The sequence below is a fragment of the Drosophila teissieri genome, chromosome 3R (genome assembly GCF_016746235.2).
Source record: "Drosophila teissieri strain GT53w chromosome 3R, Prin_Dtei_1.1, whole genome shotgun sequence".
NCBI classification, from domain to species: domain Eukaryota; kingdom Metazoa; phylum Arthropoda; class Insecta; order Diptera; family Drosophilidae; genus Drosophila; species Drosophila teissieri.
Window position 1 is genome coordinate 31858207 of NC_053032.1, and position 23812 is coordinate 31882018.

A 23812-nucleotide genomic window follows, 5' to 3' on the forward strand; every position below is an offset into this window, starting at 1 on the left:
AAAACCTAATCTCCAAGTGAAATCGGCCGATTCCACGGCGGTAATTTCGGGTAGTGAGATGGGAGATCTGTTCTAGTGCGATTTGGATGATTTGAATAGTGCATACGCCTAATTATATGTAAAGAATAAGTTTGTTTATGTATGCATTAAATGTGCCTATACTTTCCTTTGATTTCATGCCAAAAAGACCCTTCCGCCCACACCCTTGGATATTTTTTTTTCACCCACTTTGAGAACCCTTTGACGCTTTACGGGGATTTTTATTATGGTTTTTCGAGCGGTTTGTAAGGAATGCAATTATGAGAAAGATTTCTTCTGTCGAACTTAATAAGTAAATGGAGACCAAATGCTCAGGGCTTTAGCAAGTTATAGTAGGCGTAATATACAAAAAAAAAACAAAGAAATCAAGGGGAGACCCACCTAAAAACTAAGTGCAACACATCATGAGCATACTCCATCAAACGTTAAGGCGATGCATTTTAGTTGAATCTTTAGATCTGTCATCACCAGCATAAGCTGCAGGTGCAACTCAACAATAGCAACAGCAGCCACAACAAGAACAATCCAACAAACAAATTTACAAAATCCACGCAATCAATTTGTTGAAAAGACTGAAAACCATATAAAACAAAAGGAAGACAAAACAAAAGTGAACCAAGAACATACAACTCCCTTTGCATAGAGATCGACATCAAACCAAAAATATTCATACACTAGTATTTTGAAGAAGATCCCCAGTATAAAAAGTCTCAGAGTTTTCCTTGTTTATGCGGTCAATTGAAATGTTTTGGTGTATTCCCTTTCCAGCGCGTCATTGAACTTTATCGAAGTAACTTAACAAATCTTAAAGTAATAGTAAAATATTAGCAAAAACAATACAAATATTACCACCAGCAGTTTGCTACCTACTTAATATGCAAGTTTAATATAAAAATGTAATAAAAAATAGTCTAACAAATAGTTCAAAACTTTACGAAATGAGAAAAGTTTTCATGTAGAGAAATAAACGATGCCGGATAGATCTATAGCAAAAATATCACACCCTCCCAGGACGTTGTGCAAAATTATAACTAATTATATTTAATACCGTTTTTAAAAACCCACCATTAAAGGAAGCATAAACAAACAATGTTAAAAAATCTACATCCCATTCATTTTTTTCGAATCTTTCTTCCTTATTTGGACCTCCTATTAATATGGCATATGAACAAAACACAAACAATTAAGCGTAATGAACAAACATATGTATATATCTCAATATCTTATTGCGGATCTCCATACCTTAAACGCAGACGCACGAAGAAGTTAAGCCACGTCGGAGCTAGACCTGATCCAGCCAACTGACAGGATCGCGAACAGCGAGGATTCGTTAGAACGGATAATACTCTGATTTACCACTGCCACAAAGAAGCAAACAAGTAAATTGTAACGTTAAAATAGATATAAAACAGCCGGTACATTATATAGATACTTTGCTATTGCGTAAATGAAATAATAAAGGTATCTTATTTGACAAAGCCATGGCGGAAGTTCATTGCATAACGCAAAGGCGGACTGGCATGCAGCGTCTGCGCGTATGTGATTGCCTAGAAAGCAAGTAAACTTAACATTATAATTTATTACAAACAAATAACAATAATAATTATGCATAACTACGGAAAGCAAAACGAAATGCAAACTAATACATAAATCGTTCCCTGCGTACGAATAAAGCGATGTTAAATTATTTAATGAAAATATATATACATATAAATAAAATACTTGTTGAATTATTTAAACTTTATTTGCGGGGGCTTTTTATACCCCTTACTCGTAGAGTAAAAGGGTATACTAGATTCGTTGTAAAGTATGTAACAAGCAGAAGGAAGCGCTTACGACCATATAAAGTACATATATTCTTGATCAGGATCAATAGCCGAAGCGATCTGGCCATGTCCGTCTGTCTGTCCGTATGAACGTCAATATCTCTTACTTTATGCACCAGGCGATCATAATTAGCGGTAGGTGTCTACTAGAAACGAAATGATCGTTGGCCACTTCCTGACATTTCTGTTCGCCTGGTATCTGAAATCCAGAATTTCTCAATTTTCCCAACAAAACTTTGATCAAAAGTCCGGTTTCCGGCACATTTCATTACTTTATGCACCAGGCGATCATAATTAGCAGTAGGTGTCTACTAGAAACGAAATGATCGTTGGCCACTTCCTGACATTTCTGTTCGCCTGGTATCTGAAATCCAGAATTTCTCAATTTTCCCAACAAAACTTTGATCAAAAGTCCGGTTTCCGGCACATTTCATTACTTTATGCACCAGGCGATCATAATTAGCAGTAGGTGTCTACTAGAAACGAAATGATCGTTGGCCACTTCCTGACATTTCTGTTCGCCTGGTATCTGAAATCCAGAATTTCTCAATTTTCCCAACAAAACTTTGATCAAAAGTCCGGTTTCCGGCACATTTCATTACTTTATGCACCAGGCGATCATAATTAGCAGTAGGTGTCTACTAGAAACGAAATGATCGTTGGCCACTTCCTGACATTTCTGTTCGCCTGGTATCTGAAATCCAGAATTTCTCAATTTTCCCAACAAAACTCGGATCAAAAGTCCGGTTTCCGGCACATTTCATTACTTTATGCACCAGGCGATCATAATTAGCGGTAGGTGTCTACTAGAAACGAAATGATCGTTGGCCACTTCCTGACATTTCTGTTCGCCTGGTATCTGAAATCCAGAATCTCTCAATTTTCCCAACAAAACTTTGATCAAAAGTCCGGTTTCCGGCACATTTCATTACTTTATGCACCAGGCGATCATAATTAGCAGTAGGTGTCTACTAGAAACGAAATGATCGTTGGCCACTTCCTGACATTTCTGTTCGCCTGGTATCTGAAATCCAGAATTTCTCAATTTTCCCAACAAAACTTTGATCAAAAGTCCGGTTTCCGGCACATTTCATTACTTTATGCACCAGGCGATCATAATTAGCAGTAGGTGTCTACTAGAAACGAAATGATCGTTGGCCACTTCCTGACATTTCTGTTCGCCTGGTATCTGAAATCCAGAATTTCTCAATTTTCCCAACAAAACTTTGATCAAAAGTCCGGTTTCCGGCACATTTCATTACTTTATGCACCAGGCGATCATAATTAGCGGTAGGTGTCTACTAGAAACGAAATGATCGTTTGCCACTTCCTGACATTTCTGTTCGCCTGGTATCTGAAATCCAGAATTTCTCAATTTTCCCAACAAAACTCGGATCAAAAGTCCGGTTTCCGGCACATTTCATTACTTTATGCACCAGGCGATCATAATTAGCGGTAGGTGTCTACTAGAAACGAAATGATCGTTGGCCACTTCCTGACATTTCTGTTCGCCTGGTATCTGAAATCCAGAATTTCTCAATTTTCCCAACAAAACTTTGATCAAAAGTCCGGTTTCCGGCACATTTCATTACTTTATGCACCAGGCGATCATAATTAGCGGTAGGTGTCTACTAGAAACGAAATGATCGTTGGCCACTTCCTGACATTTCTGTTCGCCTGGTATCTGAAATCCAGAATTTCTCAATTTTCCCAACAAAACTTTGATCAAAAGTCCGGTTTCCGGCACATTTCATTACTTTATGCATCAGGCGAAACCGGAAACCGGACTTTTGATCAAAGTTTTGTTGGGAAAATTGAGAAATTCTGGATTTCAGATACCAGGCACATTTCATTACTTTATGCATCAGGCGAAACCGGAAACCGGACTTTTGATCAAAGTTTTGTTGGGAAAATTGAGAAATTCTGGATTTCAGATACCAGGCGAACAGAAATGTCAGGAAGTGGCCAACGATCATTTCGTTTCTAGTAGACACCTACTGCTAATTATGATCGCCTGGTGCATAAAGTAATGAAATGTGCCGGAAACCGGACTTTTGATCAAAGTTTTGTTGGGAAAATTGAGAAATTCTGGATTTCAGATACCAGGCGAACAGAAATGTCAGGAAGTGGCCAACGATCATTTCGTTTCTAGTAGACACCTACTGCTAATTATGATCGCCTGGTGCATAAAGTAATGAAATGTGCCGGAAACCGGACTTTTGATCAAAGTTTTGTTGGGAAAATTGAGAAATTCTGGATTTCAGATACCAGGCGAACAGAAATGTCAGGAAGTGGCCAACGATCATTTCGTTTCTAGTAGACACCTACTGCTAATTATGATCGCCTGGTGCATAAAGTAATGAAATGTGCCGGAAACCGGACTTTTGATCAAAGTTTTGTTGGGAAAATTGAGAAATTCTGGATTTCAGATACCAGGCGAACAGAAATGTCAGGAAGTGGCCAACGATCATTTCGTTTCTAGTAGACACCTTCTGCTAATTATGATCGCCTGGTGCATAAAGTAATGAAATGTGCCGGAAACCGGACTTTTGATCAAAGTTTTGTTGGGAAAATTGAGAAATTCTGGATTTCAGATACCAGGCGAACAGAAATGTCAGGAAGTGGCCAACGATCATTTCGTTTCTAGTAGACACCTACTGCTAATTATGATCGCCTGGTGCATAAAGTAATGAAATGTGCCGGAAACCGGACTTTTGATCAAAGTTTTGTTGGGAAAATTGAGAGATTCTGGATTTCAGATACCAGGCGAACAGAAATGTCAGGAAGTGGCCAACGATCATTTCGTTTCTAGTAGACACCTACCGCTAATTATGATCGCCTGGTGCATAAAGTAATGAAATGTGCCGGAAACCGGACTTTTGATCCGAGTTTTGTTGGGAAAATTGAGAGATTCTGGATTTGAGATACCAGGCGAACAGAAATGTCAGGAAGTGGCCAACGATCATTTCGTTTCTAGTAGACACCTACCGCTAATTATGATCGCCTGGTGCATAAAGTAATGAAATGTGCCGGAAACCGGACTTTTGATCAAAGTTTTGTTGGGAAAATTGAGAAATTCTGGATTTCAGATACCAGGCGAACAGAAATGTCAGGAAGTGGCCAACGATCATTTCGTTTCTAGTAGACACCTACTGCTAATTATGATCGCATGGTGCATAAAGTAATGAAATGTGCCGGAAACCGGACTTTTGATCAAAGTTTTGTTGGGAAAATTGAGAAATTCTGGATTTCAGATACCAGGCGAACAGAAATGTCAGGAAGTGGCCAACGATCATTTCGTTTCTAGTAGACACCTACTGCTAATTATGATCGCCTGGTGCATAAAGTAATGAAATGTGCCGGAAACCGGACTTTTGATCAAAGTTTTGTTGGGAAAATTGAGAAATTCTGGATTTCAGATACCAGGCGAACAGAAATGTCAGGAAGTGGCCAACGATCATTTCGTTTCTAGTAGACACCTACTGCTAATTATGATCGCCTGGTGCATAAAGTAATGAAATGTGCCGGGAACCGGACTTTTGATCAAAGTTTTGTTGGGAAAATTGAGAAATTCTGGATTTCAGATACCAGGCGAACAGAAATGTCAGGAAGTGGCCAACGATCATTTCGTTTCTAGTAGACACCTACTGCTAATTATGATCGCCTGGTGCATAAAGTAATGAAATGTGCCGGAAACCGGACTTTTGATCCGAGTTTTCTTGGGAAAATTGAGAAATTCTGGATTTCAGATACCAGGCGAACAGAAATGTCAGGAAGTGGCCAACGATCATTTCGTTTCTAGTAGACACCTACTGCTAATTATGATCGCCTGGTGCATAAAGTAATGAAATGTGCCGGAAACCGGACTTTTGATCAAAGTTTTGTTGGGAAAATTGAGAAATTCTGGATTTCAGATACCAGGCGAACAGAAATGTCAGGAAGTGGCCAACGATCATTTCGTTTCTAGTAGACACCTACCGCTAATTATGATCGCCTGGTGCATAAAGTAATGAAATGTGCCGGAAACCGGACTTTTGATCAAAGTTTTGTTGGGAAAATTGAGAAATTCTGGATTTCAGATACCAGGCGAACAGAAATGTCAGGAAGTGGCCAACGATCATTTCGTTTCTAGTAGACACCTACTGCTAATTATGATCGCATGGTGCATAAAGTAATGAAATGTGCCGGAAACCGGACTTTTGATCAAAGTTTTGTTGGGAAAATTGAGAAATTCTGGATTTCAGATACCAGGCGAACAGAAATGTCAGGAAGTGGCCAACGATCATTTCGTTTCTAGTAGACACCTACTGCTAATTATGATCGCCTGGTGCATAAAGTAATGAAATGTGCCGGAAACCGGACTTTTGATCAAAGTTTTGTTGGGAAAATTGAGAAATTCTGGATTTCAGATACCAGGCGAACAGAAATGTCAGGAAGTGGCCAACGATCATTTCGTTTCTAGTAGACACCTACTGCTAATTATGATCGCCTGGTGCATAAAGTAATGAAATGTGCCGGGAACCGGACTTTTGATCAAAGTTTTGTTGGGAAAATTGAGAAATTCTGGATTTCAGATACCAGGCGAACAGAAATGTCAGGAAGTGGCCAACGATCATTTCGTTTCTAGTAGACACCTACTGCTAATTATGATCGCCTGGTGCATAAAGTAATGAAATGTGCCGGAAACCGGACTTTTGATCAAAGTTTTGTTGGGAAAATTGAGAAATTCTGGATTTCAGATACCAGGCGAACAGAAATGTCAGGAAGTGGCCAACGATCATTTCGTTTCTAGTAGACACCTACTGCTAATTATGATCGCCTGGTGCATAAAGTAATGAAATGTGCCGGAAACCGGACTTTTGATCAAAGTTTTGTTGGGAAAATTGAGAAATTCTGGATTTCAGATACCAGGCGAACAGAAATGTCAGGAAGTGGCCAACGATCATTTCGTTTCTAGTAGACACCTACTGCTAATTATGATCGCCTGGTGCATAAAGTAATGAAATGTGCCGGAAACCGGACTTTTGATCAAAGTTTTGTTGGGAAAATTGAGAAATTCTGGATTTCAGATACCAGGCGAACAGAAATGTCAGGAAGTGGCCAACGATCATTTCGTTTCTAGTAGACACCTACTGCTAATTATGATCGCCTGATGCATAAAGTAATGAAATGTGCCGGAAACCGGACTTTTGATCAAAGTTTTGTTGGGAAAATTGAGAAATTCTGGATTTCAGATACCAGGCGAACAGAAATGTCAGGAAGTGGCCAACGATCATTTCGTTTCTAGTAGACACCTACTGCTAATTATGATCGCCTGATGCATAAATGATCGTTGGCCACTTCCTGACATTTCTGTTCGCCTGGTATCTGAAATCCAGAATCTCTCAATTTTCCCAACAAAACTCGGATCAAAAGTCCGGTTTCCGGCACATTTCATTACTTTATGCACCAGGCGATCATAATTAGCGGTAGGTGTCTACTAGAAACGAAATGATCGTTGGCCACTTCCTGACATTTCTGTTCGCCTGGTATCTGAAATCCAGAATCTCTCAATTTTCCCAACAAAACTCGGATCAAAAGTCCGGTTTCCGGTACATTTCATTACTTTATGCACCAGGCGATCATAATTAGCAGTAGGTGTCTACTAGAAACGAAATGATCGTTGGCCACTTCCTGACATTTCTGTTCGCCTGGTATCTGAAATCCAGAATTTCTCAATTTTCCCAACAAAACTTTGATCAAAAGTCCGGTTTCCGGCACATTTCATTACTTTATGCACCAGGCGATCATAATTAGCAGTAGGTGTCTACTAGAAACGAAATGATCGTTGGCCACTTCCTGACATTTCTGTTCGCCTGGTATCTGAAATCCAGAATTTCTCAATTTTCCCAACAAAACTTTGATCAAAAGTCCGGTTTCCGGCACATTTCATTACTTTATGCACCAGGCGATCATAATTAGCGGTAGGTGTCTACTAGAAACGAAATGATCGTTGGCCACTTCCTGACATTTCTGTTCGCCTGGTATCTGAAATCCAGAATCTCTCAATTTTCCCAACAAAACTCGGATCAAAAGTCCGGTTTCCGGCACATTTCATTACTTTATGCACCAGGCGATCATAATTAGCGGTAGGTGTCTACTAGAAACGAAATGATCGTTGGCCACTTCCTGACATTTCTGTTCGCCTGGTATCTGAAATCCAGAATTTCTCAATTTTCCCAACAAAACTTTGATCAAAAGTCCGGTTTCCGGCACATTTCATTACTTTATGCACCAGGCGATCATAATTAGCAGTAGGTGTCTACTAGAAACGAAATGATCGTTGGCCACTTCCTGACATTTCTGTTCGCCTGGTATCTGAAATCCAGAATTTCTCAATTTTCCCAACAAAACTTTGATCAAAAGTCCGGTTTCCGGCACATTTCATTACTTTATGCACCATGCGATCATAATTAGCAGTAGGTGTCTACTAGAAACGAAATGATCGTTGGCCACTTCCTGACATTTCTGTTCGCCTGGTATCTGAAATCCAGAATTTCTCAATTTTCCCAACAAAACTTTGATCAAAAGTCCGGTTTCCGGCACATTTCATTACTTTATGCACCAGGCGATCATAATTAGCGGTAGGTGTCTACTAGAAACGAAATGATCGTTGGCCACTTCCTGACATTTCTGTTCGCCTGGTATCTGAAATCCAGAATCTCTCAATTTTCCCAACAAAACTCGGATCAAAAGTCCGGTTTCCGGCACATTTCATTACTTTATGCACCAGGCGATCATAATTAGCGGTAGGTGTCTACTAGAAACGAAATGATCGTTGGCCACTTCCTGACATTTCTGTTCGCCTGGTATCTGAAATCCAGAATCTCTCAATTTTCCCAACAAAACTTTGATCAAAAGTCCGGTTTCCGGCACATTTCATTACTTTATGCACCAGGCGATCATAATTAGCAGTAGGTGTCTACTAGAAACGAAATGATCGTTGGCCACTTCCTGACATTTCTGTTCGCCTGGTATCTGAAATCCAGAATTTCTCAATTTTCCCAACAAAACTTTGATCAAAAGTCCGGTTTCCGGCACATTTCATTACTTTATGCACCAGGCGATCATAATTAGCAGTAGGTGTCTACTAGAAACGAAATGATCGTTGGCCACTTCCTGACATTTCTGTTCGCCTGGTATCTGAAATCCAGAATTTCTCAATTTTCCCAACAAAACTTTGATCAAAAGTCCGGTTTCCGGCACATTTCATTACTTTATGCACCAGGCGATCATAATTAGCAGAAGGTGTCTACTAGAAACGAAATGATCGTTGGCCACTTCCTGACATTTCTGTTCGCCTGGTATCTGAAATCCAGAATTTCTCAATTTTCCCAACAAAACTTTGATCAAAAGTCCGGTTTCCGGCACATTTCATTACTTTATGCACCAGGCGATCATAATTAGCGGTAGGTGTCTACTAGAAACGAAATGATCGTTGGCCACTTCCTGACATTTCTGTTCGCCTGGTATCTGAAATCCAGAATCTCTCAATTTTCCCAACAAAACTCGGATCAAAAGTCCGGTTTCCGGCACATTTCATTACTTTATGCACCAGGCGATCATAATTAGCGGTAGGTGTCTACTAGAAACGAAATGATCGTTGGCCACTTCCTGACATTTCTGTTCGCCTGGTATCTGAAATCCAGAATCTCTCAATTTTCCCAACAAAACTTTGATCAAAAGTCCGGTTTCCGGCACATTTCATTACTTTATGCACCAGGCGATCATAATTAGCAGTAGGTGTCTACTAGAAACGAAATGATCGTTGGCCACTTCCTGACATTTCTGTTCGCCTGGTATCTGAAATCCAGAATTTCTCAATTTTCCCAACAAAACTTTGATCAAAAGTCCGGTTTCCGGCACATTTCATTACTTTATGCACCAGGCGATCATAATTAGCAGTAGGTGTCTACTAGAAACGAAATGATCGTTGGCCACTTCCTGACATTTCTGTTCGCCTGGTATCTGAAATCCAGAATTTCTCAATTTTCCCAACAAAACTTTGATCAAAAGTCCGGTTTCCGGCACATTTCATTACTTTATGCACCAGGCGATCATAATTAGCGGTAGGTGTCTACTAGAAACGAAATGATCGTTGGCCACTTCCTGACATTTCTGTTCGCCTGGTATCTGAAATCCAGAATCTCTCAATTTTCCCAACAAAACTCGGATCAAAAGTCCGGTTTCCGGCACATTTCATTACTTTATGCACCAGGCGATCATAATTAGCGGTAGGTGTCTACTAGAAACGAAATGATCGTTGGCCACTTCCTGACATTTCTGTTCGCCTGGTATCTGAAATCCAGAATCTCTCAATTTTCCCAACAAAACTTTGATCAAAAGTCCGGTTTCCGGCACATTTCATTACTTTATGCACCAGGCGATCATAATTAGCAGTAGGTGTCTACTAGAAACGAAATGATCGTTGGCCACTTCCTGACATTTCTGTTCGCCTGGTATCTGAAATCCAGAATCTCTCAATTTTCCCAACAAAACTCGGATCAAAAGTCCGGTTTCCGGCACATTTCATAACTTTATGCATCAGGCGATCATAATTAGCAGTAGGTGTCTACTAGAAACGAAATGATCGTTGGCCACTTCCTGACATTTCTGTTCGCCTGGTATCTGAAATCCAGAATTTCTCAATTTTCCCAACAAAACTTTGATCAAAAGTCCGGTTTCCGGCACATTTCATTACTTTATGCACCAGGCGATCATAATTAGCAGAAGGTGTCTACTAGAAACGAAATGATCATTGCGCACCTGATAGATATCAGATCTAAGAAAAGACGTTTCATTAATGATTCGAATCATTTTTATTTTATCTTTATTTCTCAAATATTTTCAATAATAATTAATATTATAATAATTAATTAATTAATGCTTGTAACATAACAAATATTCTTCTCGTATTATTGCAATCTCAATGCTGCGCGTAATAGAATATTTCGGTGACATCGCCGCAGGCTGCAAATTCGCTCTCCCTTCCATTTAGTTACTGCCACATGTCTTCAGTTTGCTCTTTACTTCTAAGTACCTTCAGCTTATTAAGCTTACTGCATCGATTCCTACGTACAGTTTTATCTTGCATTTCACTTTGTGCCTTCAAATTCAATTGCAATATGAAAATGTACCTTAGGACTTAAAAAATTATTTAAGAGTCATGTTAATTCGTTTTGACGATTCATGCGCTGGTTTTGTTTTAGTGTTGCTTTTCTTCGCATTCACCAAACATTTAAATATATCCATACACTTTAGTTTTTGATTTTTTATATACAATACACATAAGAGATTTGTAGTAAAATTTGGTGAGAAAAATCTTGCATTACGTAAACATCGCCGTTAGTTTTACTTTATCATTTAGAGCATAAAATGATTATTTTGTCGTATTACCATTAAGTTGTACAATTAGAGAGCGCAAAAGTTTCAAGGTGTTCTTGCTTGGTGTATACTAAAAGTTTGATTTTAGAAATGTTTGATTGTTTCGCGTGTGTCTGTTCGCAGTTGAGTTAGTTAAGCAGTTAAGAGTTGAGGTTGCTTGCCAGACTTTCTGGGAAGCTGATGCCTGGTAGTGAAAGTGTGCGGTGACTGGCATAGCCATTTTTTTAAATTTATTCTGAAGACTGGGGTACCAATAAAACAAATATTTAGCTGGTCTTCACCGGCACTCTTCTTTACTTTAGTCATTCAATCGATAATTGTTTAATTGTTAATATTTTATACTTGGCCCCTATATAATTTTTTCAGTAATGCCTGACCTATGAAAAACCGCATTAGACAGACCAAGGAAATCAAACCTTTAATAAAAGCAAGGGAAAGGGGAAAATTGCAGTTGGTAAGAAAATCAAATTAAAATTGTAATTGATTTATGTGTATCCGTATTAAATTCACTGATGCTAGTTTTCTTTGTTAGTTATGTTTTAAACGTTTACCTTTTTACTATAAAGTAGGAACTTCTGCCTGTTGTGAACTTTTATGATTTACTAAGTGGTCTCAAAAATGCTGTGGAAAACAATTAGGATAAAAGCATCATGTGAAGCACATACAGATTTCGCTAACTATAAGTAAAGGTAATGTGTAGTATATTCGTTTAATAAGTTGGTCTTATTTTACGAACCAAACAAATAAACTCATAAACGTAACAACGTTTTTGATTTGCGTCATTTGATTTCGCCATAAACCACATATATTTTCCACTTTCAAAGGATATCTCAACTGAATCTGAGCGACAAAAACATAATTACTCCGTATAAGAAAACAATCAACACAAACTGGTTTTCTGTACAAATTAATATAAACATCTCTGCTTAATGTTGTATTATCGTCTGTCTCTTCCAATATTCAGAAAAATTTCCCTATGCTTCCATCTATGACTTCCGCGTTTTCTTACTTCTTAAATAAATATTTTGTTTTTTACTTTTGCCGAACTAACAATTTGTGGCAAGCACGTCTTCTATAATGCTGCCCTTTTGGATTTACTCTATCAACCCTGTTTGTGTATTTGGACTATACTGAAAAATAGCGGCCTCAAGCAAGGCGGAAATTACATAAACAAAGGGATCTGCAGAAAAAAGTTGGGGGTCTAAATAAACTATTCATGTGTCAAAAAATGCTGATATGTTTCTGTTCATGTCAAATATGTTGTGCATGTAGTTCCATAACTCAAAACTGTTTATCTCCCATCTTTACGTTGACTTGATTGTAGTTTGTGATTAGTTTTAACTCTGGCATTCCATGTTGAGTCAATCGGTATATCTCTAATAATGTGCTGCGTTCTCATCGACACTTTAATGTATAGTTATACCTACAATTACATATAGTACATACACATATATATCTGTTTTCATCTAACTGTTAAAGTAGCACATAGATAAGCCTGCGTGTGTTATGCCACACACACATGGCACACACGGCTCACAACATTCGAACATGTGCTCCTCTTGTATATATGTAACTTTCGATTAGTCTTCGCTTTTTGTTTCACTATGAATTACGGTAAAATTTCTTCTTGCAACTATTAATGTACAACATAAAACTGTTGGCTTTTCTAAGACCCCATCACTAAACTTTCCAATTCTTGAATTCTTTTTTGTGTTGCTTCCTGCGATTAGGCTGATCAAGATCACATTGGTTTCGACATTTTGACTTCGGCCAATGCATTTTGTTGCGATCTTTTTTGATTCTTATCTGATTTTATAATCGGTTCTTCAATGCGGGACTTCATTTTAAGTGTAAATTAATTGTTAGTCGTTTCTCTACGTGGTAAAGTAATACTTTTAGTGTACTGTTTGTTTGTCAATTAGCATTGCCTACTTTGCGCATCTGACTTCTCGCCTCGCCTTCGCCTTCGCATTTTATTACTGTATCTGGATTCAATGTATATTCTTGATAGGTATTTGATTTATTATATGCTCTATTAGTTATATTAATTCGTATGCTGCTCGGTGTCGTGTTTACTATCAACATTTACACGCAGTAGCGCCTTTGTATCTATATTATCGTTGGGCTAAATATTTGATTACTCTTTGAACGCTGCATACCAACGGTCAGTAAGGACACCGATCTGAATTCCGTCCTTAACCGTGCTGATTGTTTAGTAGAAGTGGTTGTTGTGAAAGGGTCCAATTGGAATTGTATAACGTATTCTGGGTAGCTTCGGCTGTATGCAGTTGTAGAAGTAAGTTCGCTAAATACTTTTATGAAATTTTGATTTGTCAAGAGTTCTCGTATGAAATTCTAGCAGTCGTGGGTCTGATATAGATGTATATCATTTCGCTTCATCTTGCTTCGATGCGCCAACAAAACGTGTAAATTGTTTATATATAAATATAGTAGAGATAGACATAGATCATATGTAAGTAAGATAAATAGGTTAAAGGTTAAGATTATTTGGATAGCTAGTTGCAGTATGCATATGAAACGCTAGAGTTGGCTTTAAAATGTTTGCTAAGCGTTCTGTGTTATATGAAAAATGTAGGTAGTCATTGTCAACTTTTTCTTGTGAGCTGATTCAAACAAAGTTTTTCAGACGTGATCCGTTTGCCCACTTCGGTCATATTTCTGTATTGCCTGCGCGTTTGTTTAATAACTGTAAATATAGTGTTAAATTAAATTTTACATTATACAATATTTTACTGTTGCTTTTCGTACACGTTTTCGTTTAAATATACTCATTTCATTTTATCCATTCTTGTTAATTTTGTATTGTAATTTACTTGTTTCCTTTGTGTTTGTTTTAATTTTAAATTACGATCACTTCTACTCATGCTTACGAACTAAATCCATATCATGTAAGTTACATTTAGTTGATTCTTTAACCATTTCTGTATTTTGCCTTTTATTTCTATTCTCATTTCGTTTGTTCTTTGCTCCAACATACAAATAATTTCCCTTTCTAAATATATATAAACTTCCATATCTGTTTACATTTGTTCGCTTCTGTACGCGTGACCATATGTCTGCATGCGTGTGTTTGTGTGTGGTGTCCGTTGTGAGGTCCTTGTAAAATTATCAAAAAATCATTCAGTTTTCTTGCTAAAACACGTATATGTCTTTCGTTACCAGTATGTCTATGATTATATATTATTACCTTTTGTGTTTTGATATATGCTTTAAGATTATGCTTTTTAGCTTAAAATTTGTTTAATTTCCTGTTTCCTGTTTGTTGTAGTTCAATACATACTTAATTATATGTATATTTGATCGTTTTTGTATAATTTGCGCTAGTTTAACAACATTTACATATACATACACACAAAAGGTTTACGTACGCGTTGATTTAACTGCCTTTAAAATTATTATTCTCCCGATATTCTAAACAAACGGACGTGCCAAGAATATATCTTTGCAGTGTCCAAATTATTGATTTATATAGGTTTATTAAAATTAATACAATTTTCTTAAATTCCATTTAACGTTATTTCACATTGCCTTGCTTTACTTCAATCTGCTTAGGGCTCGATGTGCTTATTCGGGACCGTTTTTCTAAATACTTTCTTACTTTTTAGGTCTAGCAAAATTAAAACATTTATGAGCTACGTGTACGCTATTTCTTCAATTGAAGTTGCGCACTTGTAAAAAATTAAAGTTAAGTTGCATTCATTTAAAATATAATAACAGCATCATGTACATAATAAAACATTGCCTTAATTCATTTTTAACATAATTTTTCTCTTCGTATGTTTTTGACTTTCTGTCGTTTTTTAAAACCAAAACACAGTACAGTGCACTAAAAATATTTTAAGTTACGATCTTTCTCTCTTTACTTTAAACATACTTAACTCTTTTCTACTCATCATATATTTCTTGTTTTGTTTTCTTTTATGCAATGCAGTTTTCTTACGAACTATAGGTTTAAAGTTAAGCTTACGTTACGATGTTGCTGATTGTTAGTTTGTGGGTTGCTTGTTTGTTTTGTTGTCTGCGTGTGCCATAACTTGAAATGCTATTTTCGTGATAATTTAAATATATATTTATTTGAAGTTGACTTTTTCTCTATCAATTTAGTAAGATTCCTCAATTGTTTTCGTCTTTACCCACTGGAGGGTGGTGTATAAAACAGAACAGTTCTTAGAGTGAGTTGCATTGATTAAAATTGGTATAGCTCTTGCATCGATTGTTACCGCTGATTATTCTGTTGGATTGGGTGGGTAGTGCTTCTGGCGTGTGCCATTTCAGTAGAAGTTTGCGTGCATTCTTCTTGTACTACGGATTATAGTTTGTATCTGTTGCTGCCAATAGACCTGAAGGTGTTGCTGCTGATGCATCTGCATGTAGCTGTACCCGCCGGAGGCACCTAGTCAGGTTCAGTAAACCTGACTTCGGATCGGATTCTAGATGTTCGACTTGGAGAAGCTTACACGCAGGTGATTCGACTCGGACAGCTGGTGGTTGTGCATCTTAATCAGTGCCAGAACAGCCTCCTCCACGGACGACAGTTGCAGCAGTGCCATTTTTCGGTCCTTCCTGTAGGAAAAAGGATGCGGTTTTAGTGGTAAGTCCGTTAAGCAGTTTTAATAGCACACATGCTGCCTTTACTTACGGGAAAAATTTGAATGCTTTAACTTCGAAGCTGTTTGAGGTGAAAGCTTCTTTGATGTCATCCTCAGAGCAGGATGACCTGTGGGGACAGAGAAGATGTTGTTAGTTAGCTTTAAAGCAGAGTCTCCGATTTAAGGGTACGTGGCTATGTGGCAACGCCTGCTGTGAAGCTGGTTCATTGATACCGCTCGGTAGGCGCTTCGAAGGGCCTTTGTCTGTGGTGCGATTGGCTCGATTCATAAATTCACCCAGCGGAGGGTAGTCACCGTCCTCTTGTTGGCATGCGAATCCCAGTCAGCGGGGTGCTTTGTCAAATTTGGGAGAATAGGGTGCTACGCGGGGTTTCCACTGCTCATAGCTATAATTGTAATTGCCTTGTCGTGCCGCATAAAGGCATCTCCGAGCATCCATACCGAGCCGAGCCCGTACCCTCAGGCACAGCCAGTGAAATGTCAAGCCCTGTAGAATACTTACGGAATGTTGCTTAAATGCAGTGTCGCCGACGGCGGATAGATGTTCTGGTAGTTCTTGCTGCCCGGTTTCTTGAAGCGGTGCAACGGATTTTGCGAGTAGTCACGTGTGAGTCCTGCGTCCGGCTGGCCCTCCTTGGGCAGCTGGACGGCCTGGTGTTTGCTTGCCATCACACGTATCGGCTTTCCCCATAAACGTAATTTATCAAGGTGAGACATGGCTGTGGAGCAGAAAGTAACACGTTAAAATGGGTACCACTGGGGAAAAGTTTTCCGTTTGTTAGATGAGTCTGTGTATGGAAAATGTGTCTGTGTGTCAATAATGTATCTGTAGCAATACAATTTATTTGTTGTGCCACAAGCCATAAAAGTGCTTCTGAACCCCAGAAAGAAGCATTGCTAGAAAAATCTCCATTATTCCACACAATATTTTTAGAGAATAATTTCGAAAAGAATTGGGACGGAAATAAAACACGGTTAAGTATCACCTCTTTTGACTGCTCTACCCCGATTACAAGCCTTTTTTACACTTCCAAACCGCGTCGGTCCTTCCCTCAGTGTAGTCAAAGATCCCGACCACCAGCCGTCGAACAAAGTCAGCAATAAGTGCAGGCAAATATTTACATACTCAGATGTAACTGCAACTTTATCAATGTCGTCTGCCTTTGGTGATTTATACGAGCTGAAATGCTTGTTTGGCCGTAAAAGTATTACCAAACAAAAGTTTGCCATCTCCAGGCTCTTTTCTGGCGCCCTTCCAACGGACTTTGCCTTATTTCTCATATTCTCAGAAGCCATAACACCTGCGGCTCCGATGGAATGCATGTGCAACGCAGCGCTGTACTCAAATACGTTTCAATCTCCCTTTCCATTGCCATTTCCATTTCGATTTCAGTTTCGATTACGTTTTATTTAATTTAAGTTCCTGCCAAGTCATCCGACTGCTTGGGTCAGGCCACTGTCCAGAGAACGTTCTAACATTTTTTAACTCTCATGCATTACATTAATAAATTACATCACATTTTATCAGTGCTCCTCTGTTTTATTGTAACGCAATATGCTTACTCAGCCGTTTATTGTTTGCCTAATGGATTAAGTGATTTTCAAAAACGAAAGACGCAGGAATATAATAAATTGTCAAATAAAAGGAGCGCCAGCAGTGACAAAGCCCGCCGCTGCTCATATGGCCTAAGCATCCTTTTTTCCTGCACCCGTCCTTGTGTATGACAAACACTTGTAATAAAGATTAATGTGCAGGCGAGTCACATTTCGAAAAAGGCCAGGAGTGGGTTCTAACTTTGCCTACAGCTGCAGCTGCTCCTGGGCCCGGCTCAAAAAGTATCTTAAACTTTTAATTACAAAGCTGAGGCTGCTGACCAACATCAGCGGCAAAACCAAATCATTATTAACTAACAAAAGAACGTAGAGTGGAACATGGAATGGGAAAACCGAAAAGTAAGTGAAATGACTCGGCGATGAGGCTTTGAGGGTCTGCCCTTGTTTTATGCATGAAGTTCTGGGTTTAAGACTTTTAAGCATCATACACTTGGGACCGACCGCACTCAGAAAATGTTACTCTACAAGCGGAAGCCGCACAGGATGGGGAAAATGTGGCTCAGGTGAGCCCGCATCCGGAACTGGGGATGAGTTTACTTCCCCCACCTGATAAACTCCAAGTTAGTTGCAACTTTCATGATTTGAACGATTAATGTCCAGCAATTCCTTGACTATGATCTACGGCCGCATTGGCCGGGCGCTTTATTATCTCTGGCTCGTAAACTATGCAAAACATCCTCTGTCCGGCGTTTTCCCAGCTCCGTAATTAATAGTGGCCCACAGAGAGCCGGGCGCCAAGTCATTCAAATAGTCACTTAGCATTGTCAACCCAAGTCCGAGGAAACTTTTACCGAACTCGACTTCTAGTTTCGTAGCACACGCACACATGGCGTATGCGTAATCGTCCATAATACAAATGGCAATGAATCGTGACCAACACATGTGAGAGACTGTGTTTGTTGTTTGTTTTTATTGCAAATGCCTTTATGCGTACGCTTATGCAAAATATTTTGGAGCAATTTGTACGGCAAACAGGAAATTTATTTGCTAACACGAGGGGGACGAGAGCCCACAGCTGACAGCTGGGAGTGCGCCAATAAATTGTATACATGGTTGGCAATACATTGCGCAAAACTTAATCCCGCCCGGCCTCACCCCCGCCTGTGCACCCCAACCCAACAAAATAGTCCATTACAACATCCTTGGTGCCCAAACACCTTCAACTGCCCACCAAATGGACGCCACAGTGGGTGGTGGAAAGCTTATTGCTTTTCATTTCGTGTTTTTGTCTATTTTCTGGCCCTTGCCTCCGTGCATTCAGATTGCTGTCGCATTTAGTTCAGCGAATGGGTGCCCATTCCATTTTGATTCTCGTAGGGTCCTTTTTGCCCCGATTTCCGTTGACTTCTCTTGCGAAACTTTTTTGCGCCTTTACGCTGTAATTCGTATGCTGAGTGTGCAATTGTAGCCGTATTTTGTGTGTGGCCCTCGCCATAACGCACACCACCTTACGAGACACTTTCGTATGCATGGGGTGTGTGGGTTGACCCCGGGCAGCTGCTCCTTCCTGCTCCTGCTACTCCTTCCTGTCCTGCTGCTCCTGCTGCTCCACGTTCGGTAATCGTCTTTGTTTGTTGGCGAGAGTTTTGGGCAAAGTAACGAATGAATTTGTTAATATTTTATGAGTGCATAAGTGCGCACTCCCGCCCCGAACCCGGCATCCATTTCGGGTTGGTTCTTGTGTCCAGGTAGCTGCTTACACTTTGGAAAAATATTGGCAACTAATATCCTTAATACATTTGGTTTTCGAATTGCGTCAGAAAAGTTACATGAAGTCGATTTCCCTCAGACCATTGTTCCACTGGGATATTTCTTCAATATAAAGTACATTTTTCAGTTTTGAATAGTGTAGATGCATGGGCTAAAACAAAGGTAAAATCCAGTAGTGTGAGTATTTGCCATTTGGCAGCCCATGCGGCACATTAGTAGTCTATATGCTGTAGTATTTCCATTAATGTTTTCACATGCCCTGGGGCAGTTGGTTCGCAATTGTGTGTTTGACTGGGGGAGTGAAATGGAGTGGTGTGCGGAGTGGGAAAGGGATGTTGACTTTCTAGTTTGGCACAATAATTTGCTTGTTTGGTCAAACAGTTGACTAGTTTCGGTTTCGCCGCTTCATTTGCGTAAAATCGGCACAATAGTTTTATCAATTGCAGCCGGTGGCAGGATTTCGTGGTCGTCGAATTGCTGTCAATTTTTGGACGAATTCAATTAACACAGCATTACGTATACGCCACCGAAACGAATTCGGACAGCTGCGGACAGCACGGCGTGCATATGCGCACAAAGGAAAATTACCCGTAATTATGCCATGCATTTTCAAGAGTGGCTGTTGATTAGCTCTACCGTTCCCCATCCCTATCCCCATCCGTTCGTTTAAGCCAATTAATTAAGATGGGAAGTCTCAAAGCAGGAATGCTATTGAGCTGCGAGCCAAAGAATGCAAGGTGCACCGCCCGCCGAAGCGGCATCGAATTCATGAAGTTTTAACTATATGTTTACATAATTATAATTAAAAAATTAATTGAGTACAGGACAAAGCATATTTTATGCGAAGAGAAGCTCGCCATCCGCCACCCGCCACCCGCCACCCATTTCGTGATAAGGTTGCGAAAATAGTTTGCGGTGGAGCGGCGGATGTGCGGGTCCAACTGCGGATATTTGGTCTGCGGATTCGTGGATACCCCGGGGATGTTGGGTATTTGTGCACCTGTGTGTGTACTGGGCTGCCGAGCACTTATTTTCTTTTTATTTAAATCAATAAACAGTTGATGGCATTTATTATGCAGTAGCTTACGCTTTTTCAGGCGCGCAATTTGCTGGCAATTTCCGCAGCGATCGCACTTTGCATTTATTGAACAGATTAAATTTATTTAAACGTTATTAACAGCAGCAGCAGTCGCTGCTTGTGCGAACGACATGGAATCGTGACGGAAAATATAATTGATAAATTACATGTTCGAACGATTAAAGCCCTGATGACATTCAACCTGATTTTCATTTTCATATGCTCTCAGCGAACATAAGTAGCTAATAAAATATGCTTCTTATGCAGAAAGTGTGTGAAAGTGGCCTTGCATTAATAAAGAGCTGGCACAACAAAGGCGATCTTGCCAATTACAAGTATTGCAAGGACAATACAGTATATGAAATATATGAAACTAGGCCTTACTCACAAATGCTTTAGAGCGAGGCTCGAGAAGCTGATAAATTTGCATACACCCGCACCCGCTGCATTTTCCTTAAAAGCTCAAAGGAAAGGACTTCAAGCGGGGACTTTCGCACCGCTGTTGTTTTCAATTAAGCGCCTCCCTGCAGGGCCGCAGCACTTTGACAGCTTTTGAGTTATTTTTCCAATGAATAAATAACACAAATGAAAGACAGCGGCGGACGCACCGCTGAGTGGGAACAATGAATGCTAGCCGGGGAAAAAGAGCGGTGGACGTGGAGCAGGAGGTGGGCGGTGGGCGGTGGTCGGAGGTGCTCGCTGGATAGTTGGCGTGTTAAATGGAATAAAACCAAATCGAAATTGAAAAAGGTGTCGCTGTCAGCGCTGTCAACGCTTCGATCGCCTTGCCACTGCTGCCGCTCCTGTTTTTGTAATAAAGTGGAATTTGGCACGTCGGTTGGTTGCTCTTAACGCGTCGCAATGCGCGACAATTTTCATTTCGTTTAATGCGTGCAGGGGGTCGGATTGGATTGGATTGGGATCCGAACGGGGGCGTCCTTGGCCGGCGGCATGGCGGGCAGCCTGACAATGGCAAAGTGCACACAAATAAATGCAATAAAATGATTGGCATGTCCCGCCGCGCAGGGGAGGAGGAGCCTTTGTTGCCCGGACGGCGGGGAAGAAGTGGGTCTTGACCAGGTGTTGCTGCTGCCCAGGCGGGCTGGCTGGTAATAAAGCGCTTATAAAATTCCATTTATGCGAACGGCCAGCCATCCCTCGCTTTTGGCCCTCTTGCCGTCTCTTTCGCTTTAACAATTTTTATTATTAATACATTTTGTTTGCTGCATTTGCAGCTGCACAAGCAACACCAACAGCAGCAATGGTTACGGTTGCCAAAGGAATGCGCCGTTTGGAATTTCATGTTGCCGGAATTTTCATTTTAAACAAGCTGCAAATTGCAGTTGCTCTTTTTTCGCCCCGGCCCTCAGCTTACGGATCGAGACTCAGATTTTTCATTACTCTCGTTTCGTTGTGTTTTCGTGTGGTATGCAGTAGATGGTGGGTATATTCGTGGGTTAGTGAGGTAAAAGTGCGTCTGCTTGACTTACCCAAATAAGCTTGCTGGGGCTCCGCCATTTGTATGAGTGCCGAGTCCTTCTTGTTGTACAGAATCTTTACACGTTGCACATCGCCGTATACACCTGCGGATTGGAGTAGTTGAGGATTATGAGTAAATGGTTTGCAGAATACTGGGTACATAAGCGTCGGCCAGTAAAGTAATTTGAGTACCGCCGCACGAATGGTGAGCAGGCCAACCCAAACTAAAGCACTTTGTAGCTGCTGCTCCGGAAAACTTTCTGCTTTCTCTTATATAAGCTGGTACACTTGGAAGACCCAACAAAACTATATACACTCTAAAGATCCTAGAACTCTAAATGAAATTAACCTGTTCTTAGGTGTACGTGGTCTTAGACACCTTATTTGCTTTAAGCTTGGAACTGTCCAAAGTAGTCGCTTTCGTTCTCCCCGACTGCTTCCTGAATTTTTGGACAGCTCCAAGCGGTTTATGGCGACCGCGGAAAAGTTTTACACCCCACCAAAAAGCCATAACATGTACACCAGATATCCTTGGCCACCATCATTTTTCCACCTTGCTTTCTTTGCCTACCACCCAAGCACTCGCATTATTGCCGCGGGCCACGCCGTTAGTATCATGTACGAAACTCATAACTGGCTCAATAAGTTTTCTGTGCTATTTTTTACGAGTTGCAATTCGAACTACGTCTGCTTGGCTACAGCTCGTTCGTTGGCCCAGCTGGCTTGGCTTCCTTGCCGCATTTCGTTTTAAGGCCACGGATTTTACAGCCGTCAGACAAGGTGTGCTGGTGTGTCGGTGTGTTGGTGTGCAACAATTCGGCGGCACCGGACGCGTTATTGAATTGTATTTTATGGCTTTACTTACGCCACAAACTATGCAATATAAGGTGAGCTGAGACCTAGCTGTAGAAGTGCATTAAGACTGGAAGCAGACTTTAAGGAAGCTGCTGGGCCCTTCCATTCCTCCGGCCAGTGTCTTTTGCTTTGACAGCTGGCCAAGAGCCGGTCTATTGGGTGACCCTTGCCGGGCTTCATCCCATGTGCAGCCAATCAGCGCAAATTCGAAGCGGGGCGCAAATTGCCATCAAGCATAAAAAATAGTTGCCGGTCGACTTGGTGGCCAAAGGGCAATGGCAATGCCATTGGCAAAACCGACCCCAAAGCAAACAATGTAAAGTGCAGCCCTGCCCAAGACAACAAATCGAATAATGCGGAAAGTAAATTTTCAACTTCTTTCAGCCACACACACCCGCACAGAAGAAGCATTACACTTTGACCAATTTTAGTACAGTACCTTAGATTAATTTATATCCCTCTCCTATATTTTCAGCAGCACTAATTTTTCATTCAAAGGTGTTGCTATGAAGAAACCCCCGCCAGCTATTCCATTTAATGCAGGAGGTACTTGTTCAAATAATTACTTTCCCAATTTAAATATACTAAAAGCTAAGGAATCGTATAGATTTTTTCCAAGTGCTAGAACTTGGGAAGCCATGCCGGCTATATAAGTGGGACCATGCCAGCTACTCGAAGCGTAGCCAAGCGAGCGCTGCGCTAACAAGTTACAAAACTAGCAATGGAAATGCAGGTAGTAAATAGTGAGGTACAAGGAGGAGTTCGCAGGACAGAGAACACAGTTCAACAGTTGGCAGTAAATCCATTTTATACAGACGACTGGCTACCTGACTGACTGACTGCCTTAGTTCGCAGTTATCCGGTGGACTTGACTTATGCCAAACACCGAGCAATATCGTTTCGTTTTTTCCAGGAATTCGGGGTAACAATTGCAAGCGAGGCCAGAAGTAGCAGCAGCAGACGTCGACATCAACATCCACATCCACTTCCACATCCACATCTGCAGGTATTGGCAGTGGAGCATATTGAATGCCAGGCATGCGGCTCTTCTCCAGTCACCAGCATAACTCGGGGTGCAACGGGGCGTATGAGCAACAGCTGCCGTTTGCCGTGCAAAGTGTGCCCGGTAGCCACAATCTTTATTCGTATTCCCAGCC

At 40.5% G+C, this 23812-nt stretch overlaps 1 protein-coding gene across 6 annotated transcripts in view; it reads right to left on the reverse strand.

The window, feature by feature from the left end:
• Nucleotides 1-14768: 14768 nt before the first annotated feature.
• The window catches only part of LOC122622153 (polypyrimidine tract-binding protein 1), a 129499-nt gene continuing 120455 nt past the window's right edge, over nucleotides 14769-23812 (reverse strand). For all 6 annotated transcript variants that reach the window (XM_043800374.1, XM_043800378.1, XM_043800377.1 and 3 more), the window contains 4 exons: nucleotides 21812-21904; nucleotides 16422-16638; nucleotides 15949-16026; nucleotides 14769-15872 (listed from right to left, as the gene is read on the reverse strand). In XM_043800374.1, the coding sequence (XP_043656309.1) occupies nucleotides 15740-15872; nucleotides 15949-16026; nucleotides 16422-16638; nucleotides 21812-21904 (521 nt within the window). In that variant the 3' untranslated portion in view covers nucleotides 14769-15739. The remainder of the gene's footprint in view (nucleotides 15873-15948; nucleotides 16027-16421; nucleotides 16639-21811; nucleotides 21905-23812) is intronic.